Source organism: Somniosus microcephalus, chromosome 22 (genome assembly GCF_052327205.1).
Source record: "Somniosus microcephalus isolate GS21.2 chromosome 22, FLI_Smic_1.0, whole genome shotgun sequence".
Lineage (NCBI taxonomy): Eukaryota > Metazoa > Chordata > Chondrichthyes > Squaliformes > Somniosidae > Somniosus > Somniosus microcephalus.
Window position 1 is genome coordinate 11197356 of NC_141008.1, and position 17063 is coordinate 11214418.

Sequence of the window (17063 nt, forward strand, 5' to 3'; positions counted from 1 at the left end):
AGACTTTCCTAAAAACCCATCTCTTAGACCAAGCTTCTGATCACCCCTCCTTTGGGCACCACCATTCTTTGGTTCAGCATCCATTTGTTTTCTGATTACGCCTTTGTGTGGCACCTTGGGACATTCCTTCTACATTAAAGGTGCTATATAAATACTGATTGTTGTTGTTGTGTCAGCTGTGGTTCAGTGGTTAGCACACTCACCTCTGAGTCCGAAGGTTGCGGTTTCAAGTCCTGCTTCAGGGACTTGAACACATAAAGCTAGGCTAACACTCCAGTGCAGTGCTGAGGGAGCGCTGCACTGTTGGAGGTGCCGTCTTTCAGATGAGACATTAAACTGAGGCCCTGTCTGCTCTCTCAGGTGGATGTAAAAGATCCCATGGCACTATTTGAAGAAGAGCAGGGGAGTTCTCCCTGGTGTCCTGGCCAATAATTATCCCTCAATCACCAAAAACAGATTATCTGGTCATTATCACATTGTTGTTTGTGGGATCTTGCTGTGCACAAATTGGCTGCTGCGTTTCCCACATTACAACAGTGACCACACTTCAAATGTATTTCATTGGCTGTAAAGCGCTTTGAGATGTCCGCTGGTCATGAAAGGCGCTGTATAAATGCAAGTCAGTCTGTCTTGTTTTATGTTTATAAACCGTCTTTTGGATGAGACGTTAAACCGAGGCCGACGTCTGCTCTCTCAGGTGGATGTAAAGAATCCCACGGCACTATTTGAAGAAGAGTAGGGCCGATATCCCCAGTGTCTTGGCCAATAACTACCCATCAAACAACATCACTAAAGGCCAGATTATTTGGTCATTATCACATTGCTGTTTGTGGAAGCTGCAGGGTTTCCTACATTACAACAGCGACTATTCTTCAAAAAGTACTTCATTGGCTATAAAGTGCTTTGAGATGTCCTGAGGTCGTGAAAGGCTCCATAGAAATGCAAGTCTGTCTTTTTCTATCTTTCGTTGAACTGGTACTGGGCTGCCTAAAGCACCATCTGAAGGCTAATATAACATCAGAACTCATGTGACTGAATGCGATTTCACCCAAGTGACACGTGCTTGAGGTGTAACAGTGCATGGCAGGCCCACAGCACAGTATGTGGGAAGGTCCTGAGGTAAAGGATGTCCAGGGGCCAAGGATATGGGGCCAGGCACCTGTTGCTCTTTTGGTGTGTGCGGTAACCGCTCCCAGGGTTCCTGCACGAAGGCCTGCGGCCTATGAGGTACCCAGCACACCCCATCGCAGGTGGTGAGTGCAGAGTAGGCTGCGAGCACAAGCTGTGTGACAGGCACATTCAGCTTCTCAGCTCCATTTAAAAGAGGCAGCTGCCTCGGATTACAGCTGAGCGGTGAGTGGCACTCCAGGCAGCCTGCAATGGGCACTGACGGGGAGGCTGCATCATGGGCAACAAGCGTTCCCGCCCTCCGCAGCTTCTGGGGTTTCCGTAAAAGTTACGGTGGACGAATGGGAGAATCCTCAGGGAAATTCAGCCCCTGAGTGCTGAGGAGGAGGAGTGTTACAAACTGTTTGTCTGATAAAGCTCCGTTCTCACTGACTGGGGATCTCCGCTGTGTTTATGATAAACAGAACCGATCTGCCTACTCTAAGCATCAAAGGTTACTCACTAATAAAAACAGAAAATGCTGGAAATGCTCAGCAGGTCAGGCAGCATCTGTGGAGAGAGAAACAGAGTTAACGTTTCAGGTCGATGACCTTCGTCAGAACTGGAAAAAGCTGGAGATGGAACAGGTTTTTAAGCAAGTGCAGGGGGAGGGAAAGAGGGGAGGGGAGGAAAGAACAAAAGGGAAGGTCTGTGATAGGCTGGAAGGCAGGAGAGATTGAGAGACAAAAGGGCTGATGGTGCGAGGCAAAAGGAGATGGTAATGGGACAAGTTCAGAAACAATAGATGGCTCTAGATGAAGTGTAAATGGCAGAAAGAAAGACAGAGAAAAAAAATAAATGGGGAAAAAAAGGATAGGGGCAGAGGTTATGGTCTGAAATTGTTGAACTCGATGTTGAGTCCAGAGGGCTGTAAAGTGCCTAATCGAAAGATGAGGTGCTGTTCCTCGAGCTTACGTTGAGCTTCGTTGGAACAGTGTAAGAGGCCGAGGCCGGAGAGGTCAGAGTGGGAGTGGAGCGGAGAATTAAAGTGACAGGCGACCGGAAGCTCGCGGTCATCCTTACTGACTGAACGGAGATGTTCCGCAAAGTGGTCACCCAATCTGCTTTTGGTCTCCTCAATGTAGAGGAGACCGCATCGTGAGCAGCGAATACAGTATACTAAACTGCAAGAAGTACAAGTAAATCCCTGTTTCACCTGGAAGGGGTGTTTGGGGCCCTAGACAGCTTTTTCCAGTCCAGTCTCCTCCCACCTACATCCGCGACTCTTCCGACACCCTCAGCCACTTTAACAGTTTCCTGGCCCCAACCGTCTCCTTTTCACTATGGGCGTCCAATCCCTCTACACCCCCATCCCCCACCAGGATGGCCTGAGGGCGCTGCACTTCTTCCTTGAGCAGAGGCCCAACCAGTCCCCATCCACCACCACCCTCCTCCGCCTGGCTGAACTTGTTCTCACGTTGAACAACTTCTCCTTTGACTCCACTCACTTCCTCCAAATTAAAGGTGTTGCTATGGGAACCTGCCTTTTCATGGGATATGTAGAACATTCTTTGTTCCAGTCCTACTCAGGTCCCCTCCCTCACCTCTTTTTCCGGTACATTGATGACTGTATCGGTGCTGTTTCCTGCTCTCGCCCTGAACTAGAAAATTTCATTCACTTTGCTTCCAATTTCCACCCTTCCCTCACCTTCACATGGTCCATCTCTGACTCTTCCCTTCCCTTCCTTGACTTCTCTGTCTGGGGATAAGCTACTGACAAACATTCACTACAAGCCCACTGACTCCCACAGCTATCTGGACTACACTTCCTCCCACCCCGCTTCCTGTAAGGACTCTATTCCATTCTCCCAGTTTCTCCGTCTCCGCCGCATCTGCTCTGACGATGCTACCTTCCATACCAGTGCTTCCGACATGTCTTCCTTTTTCCTCAACCGAGTATTCCCCTCTCCTGTGGTTGACACAGCCCTTGACCGTGTCCGTTCTATTTCCCGCACTTCTGCTCTCACCCCTTCCCCTCCCTCCCGGAACCACGATAGAGTTCCCCTTGTCCTCACCTTTCACACCACCAGCCTCCACATTCAACAGATCATCCTCCGCCACTTTCGCCACGTCCAGCGTGAACTCACCACCAAATACATCTTCCCCTCACCTCCCCTTTCAGCATTCCGAAGGGAACGCTCCCTCCGCGACACCCTGGTCCACTCCTCTATCACCCCCAGCACCCCTTCCCCTTCGCCCGGCACCTTCCCGTGCAAGCACAGGAGATGCAACACATGGCCTTTTACCTCCTCCCTTCCCACTGTCCAGGGCCCCAAACACCCCTTCCAGGTGAAACAGCGACTTACTTGTACTTCTTGCAATCTAGTATACTGTATTCGCTGCTCACGATGCGGTCTCCTCTACATTGGGGAGACCAAACGCAGATTGGGCGACCGCTTTGCAGAACGTCTCTGTTCAGTCCGTAAGGCTGACCTGAGCTTCCGATCGCCTGTCACTTTAATTCTCCACTCCACTCCCACTCTGACCTCTCTGTCCTCGGCCTCTTACACTGTTCCAATGAAGCTCAGCATGAGCTCGAGGAGCAGCAGCTCATCTTCCGATTAGGCACTTTACAGCCCTCTGGACTCAACATCGAGTTCAACAATTTCAGATCATAACCTCGGCCCCTATCTTTTTTTTCAATTTTATTTCTCTCTCTCACATGGCAGCTGTCTTTCATTCTGCCATCGCCATTTACACTTCATCTAGAGCCATCTTTTGTTTCTTAACTTGTCCCGTTACCATCTCCTTTTGCCTTGCACCATCTCTTAATATCTCTTAATCTCTCCTGCCTTCCAGCCTATCACAGACCTTCCCTTTTGTTCTTTCCTCCCCCCCTTTCCCTGCCCCGACACTTGCTTAAAAACCTGTTCCATCTCCAGATTTTTCCAGTTCTGACGAAGGGTCATCGACCTGAAACGTTAACTCTGTTTCTCTCTCCACAGGTGCTGCCTGACCTGCCGAGTATTGCCAGCATTTTCTGTTTTTATTTCAGATTTCCAGCATCCGCAGTATTTTGCTTGTGTAAAAGGTTACTCACTGTTTGAGCCAGGCAAACGAGTTAATCGGGAATTTACTTGAGATAGTTTTTCTTTTGTGTGAATTGTTTGCATATTGAAGTGCTTGAAATCCCCACCAGCATGTCTCATTCGAAGTCTGTGCAACGATATCCATGTGTTATGCCTTTGATCACAAGTCACTGAGAGCACTGCCTTTAAAGTGATTCAGCGGGGTAAAATGTTCCGAAAAGGCCGTTCAGGCTTTGGATGAGCCGGAGCTTGTGGAGGGTGGAAGGTGGGAGGTGGGAGGCCGGCCAGGAGAGGGTTGGAATAGTGGAGTCTGGAGCAATGTCCTCGTGCACGGTCCCTTTAAATTTGCTGCGAGGTATCACTTGCAGCTTGTGAACAGCCTGCGCGGTACCTCACGGTGGACGCACGGCGCTGCGGCCGCACACCTTAGCGGGGACATTGGCCTGGAGGTAACCAAGGCCTGGATGAGGGTTTCAGCAGCAGGAGACCGAGCAGGGGTGGAGATGGGCCAGGTTAATGCCGGTGGAAGTAGGCAGTCTTGGTGATGGAGAGGATATGGGAACTTGCTTCAAGTCGGAGATTCCATGATGACTTTGTAGGGCCAGAGCCTCCACCCATCTGCACAAGGCCATCGGTGGGCGGGAGGGGCCTTGGGGATTTCAGAAGGCCAGAGATCCCGCTCACCAGCCCTCAGTTGAGACCCGGCCGAATATAAACACAGGTACACCTGCTCCTGTCGCCAGTACCTCCCTGAGACCCCGGCAGAAGTAGGTCCCACCTGGCAGTGCAGGTTTTACTCCCCCAGTAGAGACGTTGTAACTCCCACTATTTTATTTAATAGTTATAAGCGGTGAATGTGGAAGCGAATAGAGTTGATCAAAAAAACTCAACGGGATAAGTTTTGGTGGACCCTGTGACATCGTCTCACGAACCCCAGTAACCGCTTGAGAACCCCTGGGTTAGACCGCACTTGGAGCACTGTGAACACTTCTTATCTCCATATTATAAAAGGATATAGAGGGACTGGGGAAGGTGCAAAAAATATTTATAAGGATGATACCGGAACTGAACTCTGAACTGAGAGGTTATACCTATCAGGGAAGATTGAACAGGCTGGAGCACTTTTCTCTTTATTAAGATCGTCACCAATAAATCCAATAGGGAATCCAGGAGAAACCTCTTTGCTCAGAGAGTGGTGAGAATCTGGAACTCTCTACCACAGGGAGTGGTTGAGACAAACAGCATAGATGCATTTAAGGGGAAGCTACATAAACACATGAGGGAGAAAGGAATAGAAGGGAATGCTGATCGAGTGAGATAAAGTAAGGTGGGAGGAGGCTCGTGTGGAGCATAAACACCGGCCTGGGCCTGTTAGGCCGAATGGCCTGACTCTGTGCTGTAAACTCGATGTAATTCCACCCCTTGGCCAACCACTTAAGCTGCCTCTTCTCATGATGGGGAAAGGGACCGTCAAATTCCTCCCCCTCCCCCCCGACACCAAAGGCCCTTGTCTCCTGGCCTTGCCCCTTGAACCCAGGAGTGTGGTTAGTGGAAGCAGTGCCCGAGCGAGCACATACAGCCCCCTGTGGATCCTCCGGCCTGGATACCTTTCAGCATTGAAATATGGCCCATGCAACTCTGTACCGATGTTTGCTTTGTGCATTTAAATGATGCATTGCATTAGTCTGATTGCTTGTTGTAAGCTTCACTCTAATATTCAATAAGAGATTAGATTTGGTAATGTGAGTCCATGGTGCACGGTGCTAACAGGGATGTTCTCTCTCTCCAGGCCATGAAAGTACTTTCCAAAAAGAAGCTAATGAAGCAGTATGGATTTCCACGTAAGTGAGCTCTGCAATCATTCCCAGAAACCCATCAGCTTGGTTATTTAAATTAGATTCTATTCAGACAAAGGCTGCCTATTCCAGGCATTTGGTTTATAGATTGCAGCACTTAGCACACAAGAGGGCCGGTGCCACACAATAGGATCAATGGGCCTCTCATGTTATTTACACAAAGCAATGAGACAAGATGGATTTCTGCTCTCACCTGCTGCTAAGTGTGATGAGCTGGTCATTTATGACAGGTCCGGGAATAATGTGAGGTGCTGCTGACAATCTGACAACTGTGGCCAACACCAACAACATGAGCGCACACCACTGAGTCACACCTCCAGTAACCAGACTCGCATCCAGTAACCAGACTCACCTCCATTAAACAGTCACACCTCCAGTAACCAGAATCACCTCCAGTAACCAGTCACACCTCCAGTAACCAGACTCACCTCCAGTAACCAGTCACACCTCCAGTAACCAGACTCATCTCCAGTAACCAGTCACACCTCCAGTAACCAGACTCACCTCCAGTAACCAGACTCACCTCTAGTAACCAAACACACCTCCAGTAACAAGACTCACCTCCAGTAACCAGTCACTCCTCCAGTAACCAGACTCACCTCCAGTAACCAGACTCATCTCCAGTAACTAGACTCACCTCCAGTAACTAGTCTCACCTCCAGTAACCAGACTAACCTCCAGTAACCAGCCTCACCTCCAGTAACCAGACTCACCCCCAGTAACCAGACTCACCTCCAGTAACTAGTATCACCTCCAGTAACCAGACTAACCTCCAGTAACCAGTCTCACCTCCAGTAACCAGACTCACCCCCAGTAACTAGTCTCACCTCCAGTAACCAGTCACACCTCCAGTAACCAGAATCACCCCCAGTAACTAGTCATACCTCCAGTAACTAGACTCACCTCCAGTAACCAGTCACACCTCCAGTAACCAGACTCACCTCCAGTAACCAGACTCACCTCCAGTAACCAGTCACTCCTCCAGTAACTAGTCACACCTCCAGTAACCAGTCTCACCTCCAGTAACCAGACTCACCTCCATTAACCAGTCACTCCTCCAGTAGCTAGTCACACCTCCAGTAACTAGACTCACCTCCAGTAACCAGTCTCCCCTCCAGTAACAAGACTCACCTCCAGTAACTAGTCACTCCTCCAGTAACTAGTCACACCTCCAGTAACTAGACTCACCTCCAGTAACCAGACTCGCCTCCAGTAACTAGTCTCACCTCCAGTAAGAAGACTCACGTCCAGTAACTAGTCTTACCTCCAGTAACCAGACTCACCTCCAGCAACCAGAATCACCTCCAGTAACCAGAATCACCTCCAGTAACTAGTCTAACCTCCAGTAACCAGTCACACCTCCAGTAACCAGTCACACCTCCAGTAACCAGACTCACCTCCAGTAACCAGTCACTCCTCCAGTAACCAGACTCACCTCCAGTAACTAGTCACTCCTCCAGTAACTATTCACACCTCCAGTAACTAGACTCACCTCCAGTAACCAGACTCACCTCCAGTAACTAGTCTCACCTCCAGTAAGAAGACTCACGTCCAGTAACAAGTCTTACCTCCAGTAACCAGACTCACCTCCAGTAACCAGAATCACCTCTAGTAACCAGACTCACCTCCAGTAACTAGTCTAACCTCCAGTAACCAGTCACACCTCCAGTAACCAGCCACACCTCCAGTAACCAGACTCACCTCCAGTAGCCAGTCTCACCTCCAGTAACCAGAATCATCTCTAGTAACCAGTCTCACCTCCAGTAACCAGACTCACCTCCAGTAACCAGTCTCACCTCCAGTAACCAGAATCATCTCCAGTAACCAGTCTCACCTCCAGTAACCAGACTCACCTCCAGTAACCAGTCACACCTCCAGTAACCAGACTCACCTCCAGTAACCAGACTCACCTCCAGTAACCAGTCACACCTCCAATAACAAGACTCACCTCCAGTAACCAGACTCACCTCCAGTAACCAGTCACTCCTCCAGTAACCACACTCACCTCCAGTAACCAGTCACACCTCCAATAACAAGACTCACCTCCAGTAACCAGACTCACCTCCAGTAACCAGTCACTCCTCCAGTAACCAGTCTCACAGCCAGTAACCAGTCTCACCTGCAGTAACCAGAATCACCTCCAGGACACATCTCCAGTAACCAGACACACCTCCAGTAACCAGACACACCTCCAGTAACCAGAATCACCTCCAATAACCAGTGACACCTCAAGTAACTACTCACACCTCAAGTAGCTAGTCACTCCTCCAGTAACTAGTCATTCCTCCAGTAGTCACATCTCCAGTAGCTAGTCACATCTCCAGTAGCTAGTCACACCTCCAGTAACCAGACACACCTCCAGTAACCAGACACAACTCCAGTAACCAGACTCACCTCCAGTAACCAGACTCACCACCAGTAACCAGACTCACCACCAGTAACCAGACTCACCACCAGTAACCAGACTCACCTGCAGTAACCAGTCTCACCTCCAATAACCAGACCCACCTCCAGTAACCAGACTCACCTCTAGTAACCAGTCACACCTCCAGTAACCAGTCACACCTCCAGTAACCAGACTCACCTCCAGTATCCAGTCACACCCCCAGTAACCAGACTCACCTCCAGTAACCAGACTCACCTCTAGTAACCAGTCACACCTCCAGTAACCAGTCACACCTCTAGTTACCAGTCTCACCTCCAGTAAACAGACTGACCTCCAGTAACCAGACTCACCTCCAGAAACCAGTCTCACCTCCAGTAACCAGACTCACCTCCAGTAACCAGACTCACCTCCAGTAACTAGACTCACCTCCCGTAACCAGACTCACCTCCAGTAACCAGTCTCACCTCCAGTAATTAGACCCACATCCAGTAACCAGACTCACCTCTAGTAACCAGTCACACCTCTAGTAACCAGTCACACCTCCAGTACCAGACTCACCTCCAGTAACCAGTCACAACCCCAGTAAGCAGAATCACCTCCAGTAACCAGACTCACCTCCAGAAACTAGTCACACCTCCAGTAACCAGTCACACCTCCAGTAACCAGACTCAACTCCAGTAATCAGACTCACCTACAGTAACCAGTCACTCCTCCAGTGAGCAGATTCACCTACAGTAACCAGTCACACCTCCAGTCACAAGACTCACCTCCAGTAACCAGACTCACCTCCAGTAACCAGTCACTCCTCCAGTAACCAGTCTCACCTCCAGTAACCAGACACACCTCCAGTAACCAGACAGACCTCCAGTAACCAGACTCACCTCCAGTAACCAGCCACAACTCAAGTAACTAGTCACACCTCAAGTAACTAGTCACTCCTCCAGTAACTAGTCATTCCTCCAGTAACTAGTCACATCTCCAGTAGCTAGTCACACCTCCAGTAACCAGACACACCTCCAGTAACCAGACACAACTCCAGTAACCAGACTCACCTCCAGTAACCAGACTCACCACCAGTAACCATACTCACCTACAGTAACCATTCTCAACTCCAGTAACCAGACCCACCTCCAGTAACCAGGCTCACCTCTAGTAACCAGTCACACCTCTAGTAACCAGTCACACCTCCAGTAACCAGACTCACCTCCAGTAACCAGACTCACCTCCAGTAACTAGACTCACCTCCAGTAACCAGACTCCCCTCCAGTAACCAGTCACACCCCCAGTAACCAGACTCACCTCCAGTAACCAGACTCACCTTCAGTAACTAGTCACACCTCCAGTAACCAGTCACACCTCCAGTAACCAGACTCACCTCCAGTAACCAGACTCACCTCCAGTACCCAGACTCACCTCCAGTAACCAGTCTCACCTCCAGTAACCAGACTCACCTCCAGTAACCAGTCTCACCTCCAGTAACCAGTCACTCCTACAGTAACCAGTCACACCTCCAGTAACCAGTCTCACCTCCAGTAACCAGTCTCACCTCCAGTAACCAGACTCACCTCCAGTAACCAGTCTCACCTCCAGTAACCAGACTCACTTCCAGTAATCAGACTAACCTCCAGTAATCAGATTAACCCCCATTAACCAGACTCACCTCTATTATGTCCATGTATAATTGAGACACGGACAGCAGGAGTTGATTTAAACAAGTCTTTGCTGAATGGATTCAATCGGGAAACTGAAACTACAGAGGCTTGCTAGCGCCTTTTATACAGGGGTGGTCACTGCCGGTACTGCAGTCTGAGACCAGTTATTCTCTTAAAGGTACATACACAACAATTCCTCCCCTTTTAGATAAACAGTACATAACATTCATTTAACAACTAAATGACAACTAATTACAATCACAATTACGGTTGCTAGATACATTGGTTGAGTATAACCAATTATAAGTTCAGCCTTTGAGGAGGCTTCCTGATTCTGTCTGGATAACGCCTCTTTGGGGTATCAGGTTCTTCTGGCAAGGTTGAGTCGGGATCAATGTCGTTATTTGGTTCATCTGCTTCCAATATCACCGATTCTGCAGTTGCTGCAATTGGTCCCTCGATTTCATTGCCAGGTGTATCAGATCGTGGTGTGGAGTTGACGTTTTCCAGTGACTCTAGAATCTGTTCAGCATGGCATCTTACAATGCTCTCTCCAGCATCCACGGTATACATGAGAGGTCCTTGCCGTGTACAAATCGTTCCTGGCTGCCATTTCTCAGTGCGGTAGTCCCGGGTCAACACTGGTTGACCTATCTTAAAACTCCTGGTCGGTCTTTCATTCATATTCTGAAACTGCCTGTTCTCCACATCTCTTCTGATGTTCGGCTTAACCAGATCCAAGCGGCATCGTAGTCTTCGATTGAAGAACATCATGGCAGGAGTCTGGTTGGTAACCGCATGTGTCGCATTCCGGTAGGCAACCAAGAAGTTGTCCACCTTGTGTTGTAGGGGTATATCTTCATTACACATTGCCTTGATAGCCTTCTTGAATGTTTGAACAAACCTCTCGGCCAATCCATTAGTGGCTGGATGATATGGGGCAGATGTGTAATGCTTAACACCATTGTTCTTTGCCACATCGCTGGAGCCGATGCCACTCCGAATACCAATCGATGATACTGGTAAAGACCTTTGTGAGTGTTTATCGTGAGATACTTCCGAGAGGATTCTTCAACCACCATCTGCAAATATGCTTGTGCTAGGTCAATTTTTGTAAAACGCTTCCCTCCAGCTAGTGAGGCGAAGATGTCTTCTATCCTTGGAAGAGGATATTGTACTGTGTGAAGGACTGGGTTCACTGTCACCTTGAAGTCCCCACAGATGCGAACCTTCCTTGGCTCCTCAGACTTATTGCTTAACGTTTTCTTCATGACAGGAACGATGGGTGTTGCCCACTCACTCCAGTCGACCTTAGACAACACGCCTGCCTTCTCCAGATTCTCCAGCTCTGCCTTGACGGCTGGGCGAATTGCATATGGTACCGGTCTTGCTTTGAAAAACTTGGGAATTGCATTCTCTTCTATTTTTATCGAGGTGGTTATGCCTTTAAGAGTGCCCAGTTCTTGTTGAAATACCTCTTTGGCGTTAGCTAAGATTGTTGACAATCGTCCAGGAGTGACGTCTTCATCTTTTTTACCATCCACCGTCAATGCATGAATGGAGTGCCGATCTAAGCTTATCTTCCTGATCCATTTACGTCCCAATAACGGTGCTCCACCCTTTTGCAGTATGTAGAGATACAATTTCCATATTTTCTTGCCGTTGTATTCGACAGGCACCCTTATTTTTCCTCTGGGGTATACTTTTTGCCCCGTATATGTCGTCAAGACGATGGATGTCTCTCTCAAGGGTATGTGTGAGAATAGCCGCTCGTAGTCTTGTCGATTCATGACGGTTAGCGCTGATCCTGTATCCAATTCCATTTTAACTTGGGACCCTGCTACCGTGAGGGTGACCCAAATGGTTCGGTGATCCTCTTTTGTGATTACATTGTGAAGTTTGAGACAGCTTAGTCTCTTGTTTCCGGATTCACTATCGCTCATCTGGTCTTCGGAACTACTGTCCGTCATCTTTTGTACTTTCTTGTACGGTTCCTTAGTAGCCTTTTTGTTGTTGCAGGTCTTCTTCCCAGACCTGCAAACTCGTGCAATGTGTCCCATCTTTCTGCATTGCCTCCATATTTTGTCCTTGGACCAGCAGTCCTTCTGGTCATGGTTAGTTCTGCCGCAGCGATAACATTTTGCAAATCCCCGTGTCATTTCGTGGGTGCCGTATTCCCGTGGCTTTTGTTGTATTTCCGCAGCTCCCCTGGCTGCTGCTTCGTACGATACTGCCACGCTGAAAGCCTTATCTAGCGTCAGCTCTTTCTCTGAGAGTAACTTCTTCTGTGTTCCTTCACTCAGGAGTCCACAGACAAATTTGTCCCGTAGGGTATCTGCCAGTCCTGCTCCGAACTGGCAGTGCTTTGATAGCTTGCGTAGTTCCGTACGGTACTCAGCATTGCTCTCATCTTTATGTTGAGTTCTCCTGTGGAATTTAAATCTTTCTGCTATCAGCAGAGGTGCAGGGTTTAGGTGTTCCTGTAGGACAGCAACAATTTCGTTAAAACTCTTCGCCTTTGGTTTGGCTGGAGTAATCAGGTCCCGCAATAGGCCGTACATTCTAGTGCCCATTAAGTTTAGCAATACCGATGCCCTTTTCTCATCGGCTATTTCGTTTGCCTCGCAATATACCTCGACTCTTTCCACATACGTGGTCCAGTTCTCTATTGTATTATCAAAGGCAGTGATACAGCCAGTCTTCAGCATCTTGAAAATCTAAAATGGCACCTCCCGCGCTTTGCCTTCTTCCCCGCTGATTAAGATGGCACCTCCCGTGCTTTGCCTTCTTCCCCGCTGTTGCTAGCGCTGCTCTCCGCGGTTTCCGTTGCAACCTGCAGCTCCTCGCGGTTTCCTGCGCGTTTAATTTTTTTTTTTAAATTATTTTCCCGTCGTGGAACAACCCTGTGGGACTCTTGCATCCCTCTTCTCGGGTCTGTACGCAGCCCGGCTTCGTAGCACCGGCCGCGACCTGTGTGCTCCACCCTCTCTCTCTCCTCTTCCCGACAACGCTGCTTGGCCCTGTTGCAAGCCACCCGCTCGAGTTCGTGACTGCCGCAGCCCAGGAAGGATCAGTGTACTACCTGCCACCAGCCCGATTAGCTGAAGCACCGTCGACAGGAACCAGGCCCCGCTTTCGACAGCTTCTCCAGCAATCTTCAACTCCGCTGACACAGGGGCGGAGGCCCACGTTCGACGCCCGTTTCTACTGCTTCTTTCTTCCTTCTGGCCTCGACCTCTGCTCACTTCGCTTCAGGAATGGATGCCAGGAGGTGGTGCAGACTGTAGGTAAGTTCGTATCTGCTCGTCACCAGTATTATGTCCGTGTATAATTGAGACACGGACAGCAGGAGTTGATTGAAACAAGTCTTTACTGAATGGAGTCAATCGGGAAACTGAAATTACAGAGGCTTGCTAGCGCCTTTTATACAGGGGTGGTCACTGCCGGTACTGCAGTCTGAGACCAGTTATTCCCTTAAAGGTACATACACAACAACCTCCAGTAACCAGACTCACCTCCAGTAACCAGACTCACCTCTAGGAACCAGTCACACCTCTAGTAACCAGTCACACCTCCAGTAACCAGATTCACCTCCAGTAACCAGTCACACCCCCAGTAACCAGACACACCTCCAGTAACCAGACTCACCGCCAGTAACCAGACTCACCTCCAGTAACCAGTCACACCTCAAATAACTAGTCACACCTCAAGTAACAATCACTCCTCCAGTAACTAGTCATTCCTCCAGTAACTAGTCACATCTCCAGCAGTTAGTCACACCTCCAGTAACCAGACTCACCACCAGTAACCAGACTCAACTGCAGTAACCAGTCTCAGCTCCAGTAACCAGACCCACCTCCAGTAACCAGACTCACCTCTAGTAACCAGTCACACCTCGAATAACCAGTCTCACCTCCAGTAACCAGACTCACCTCCAGTAACCAGACTCACCTCCAGTAACCAGCCTCACCTCCAGCAATCAGACCCACCTCCAGTAACCAGACTCAGCTCTAGTAATCAGTCTCATCTCCAGTAACCAGAATCACCTCCAGTAACCAGACTCACCTCCAGTAACTAGACTCACCTCCAGTAACCAGTCTCACCTCCAGTAACCACACTCAGCTCCAGTAACGAGACTCACCTCCAGTAACCAGACTCACCTCCAGTAACCAGACTCACCTTTAGTAACCAGACTCACCTCCAGTAACCAGTCACACCTCCAGTAACAAGACTCACCTCCAGTAACCAGTCTCACCTTCAGTAACCAGTCACACCTCCAGTAACCAGACTCACCTCCAGTAACCAGTCTCACCTTCAGTAATCAGTCACACCTCCAGTAACCAGACTCACCTGATGTAACCAGACTCACTTCCAGTAACCAGATGGACCTCCAGTAACCAGATTAACCCCCATTAACCAGATTCACCTCCAGTAACCAGTCACACCTCTAGTAACGTGTCACACCTCCAGTAACGAGACTCACCTCCAGTAACCAGTCACACCTCCAGTAACCAGACTCACCTCCAGTAACCAGACTCACCTCCAGTAACCAGTCTCACCTCCAGTAACTAAGCTCACCTCCAGTATCCAGACTCACCTCCAGTAACCAGTCACACCTCCAGTAACAAGACTCACCTCCAGCAACCAGACTCACCTGCAGTAACCAGACTCACCTCCAGTAACCAGACTCACCTCCAGTAACTAGACTCACCTCCAGTAACCAGTCTCACCTCCAGTAACCACACTCAGCTCCAGTAACGAGACTCACCTCCAGTAACCAGACTCACCTCCAGTAACCAGACTCACCTTTAGTAAGCAGACTCACCTCCAGTAACCAGTCACACCTCCAGTAACAAGACTCACCTCCAGTAACCAGTCTCACCTTCAGTAACCAGTCACACCTCCAGTAACCAGACTCACCTCCAGTAACCAGTCTCACCTTCAGTAACCAGTCACACCTCCAGTAACCAGACTCACCTGCAGTAACCAGACTCACTTCCAGTAACCAGATGGACCTCCAGTAACCAGATTAACCCCCATTAACCAGATTCACCTCCAGTAACCAGTCACACCTCTAGTAACGTGTCACACCTCCAGTAACGAGACTCACCTCCAGTAACCAGTCACACCTCCAGTAACCAGACTCACCTCCAGTAACCAGACTCACCTCCAGTAACCAGTCTCACCTCCAGTAACTAAGCTCACCTCCAGTATCCAGACTCACCTCCAGTAACCAGTCACACCTCCAGTAACAAGACTCACCTCCAGCAACCAGACTCACCTGCAGTAACCAGACTCACCTCCAGTAACCAGTCTCACCTCCAGTAACCAGACTCACCTCCAGTAACCAGTCACACCTCCAGTAACCAGAGTCACTTCCAGTAACCAGACTCACCTCCAGTAACCAGACTCACCTCCAGTAACCAGACTCACCGCCAGTAACCAGTCACTCCTCCAGTAACCAGACTCGCCTCCAGTAACCAGTTAAACCTCCAGTGACAAGACTCACCTCCAGTAACCAGACTCACCTCCAGTAACCAGTCACTCCTTCAGTAACCAGTCTCACTGCCAGTAACCAGACTCAACTCCAGTAACCAGACTCACCTCCAGTAACCAGACTCACCTCGAGTAACTAGTCACACCTCAAGTAACTAGTCACACCTCAAGTAACTAGTCACATCTCCAGTAACTAGTCACACCTCCAGTAATCAGACACAGCTCCAGTAACCAGACTCACCACCAGTGACCAGAATCACCTCCAGTAACCAGTCACTCCTCCAGTAAGCATACTCACCTCCAGTAACCAGTCTCACCTCCAGTAACCAGTCACACCTACAGTAACCAGTCACACCTCCAGTAACCAGTCTCACCTCCAGCAACCAGACTCACCTCCATTAACCAGTCACACCTCCAGTAACTAGACTCACCCCCAGTAACCAGACTCACCTCCAGTAACCAGACTCACCTCCAGTAACCAGACTCAATTCCAGTAATCAGACTAACCTCCAGTAATCAGATTAACCCCCATTAACCAGACCCACCTCCAGTAACCAGACTTACCTCCAGTAACCAGACTCACCTCTAGTAACCAGTCACACCTCTAGTAACCAGTCACACCTCCAGTAACCGGATTCACCTCCAGTAACCAGTCACACCCCCAGTAACAAGACTCACCTCCAGTAACCAGACTCACCTCCAGTAACTAGTCACACCTCCAGTAACCAGACTCACTTCCAGTAAACAGACTCCCCTCCAGTAACTAGTCACACCTCCAGTAACCAGTCCCACCTCCAGTTACCAGTCTCACCTCCAGTAACCAGACTCACCTCCAGTACCCAGACTCACCTCCAGTAACCAGACTCAACTCCAGTAACCAGACTCACCTCCAGTAACCAGACTCACCTCCAGTAACCAGTCTCACCTCCAATAACTAGACTCACCTCCAGTAACCAGACTCACCTCCAGTATCCAGTCTCACATCCAGTAACCAGACCAGTATAGGAATAGGAAGATAGAACAGATGAATGTGTGGCTAAAGATTTGGTGCAGGAGGGAGGGCTTCAGTTTCCTTGATCACTGGGTCTGCTTCTGGGAAAGGTGGGACTTGTACAAGTCGGACGGTTTACACCTGAATGAGAGGGGAACCAATATCCTTGCGGGGAGGTTTGCTAGCACTGTTGCGGGGGTTTAAACTAACTTGGCAGGGGGATGGGATACAGAGTGGAGCTATAGTAGGGGGTGATTTACAGCCAAATACGGAGGAAAAAACAAGTCAGCTGGGAAGACAGAGCAAATATGTGAAGGCAAAAGGGAATATGGCAAGGCTGGAAGGCATTTATTTTAATGCAAGGAGTCTTGCAAATAAGGTGGATGAACTGAAGTTGTTGTTGAACACATGGGAGTACGATATTGTTGCTATCACGGAGACATGGTTGAGGGAGGGTCAGGACTGGCAGCTCAATATTCCGGGGTA

At 49.3% G+C, this 17063-nt stretch overlaps 1 protein-coding gene across 2 annotated transcripts in view; it reads left to right on the forward strand.

Moving 5' to 3' along the window:
- LOC147102029 (calcium/calmodulin-dependent protein kinase kinase 1-like) overlaps positions 1–17063 on the forward strand; it is a 227662-nt gene that overhangs the window by 99173 nt on the left and 111426 nt on the right. For both annotated transcript variants that reach the window (XM_085964177.1, XM_085964176.1), the window contains exon 5: positions 5986–6037. In XM_085964177.1, the coding sequence (XP_085820303.1) occupies positions 5986–6037 (52 nt within the window). The remainder of the gene's footprint in view (positions 1–5985; positions 6038–17063) is intronic.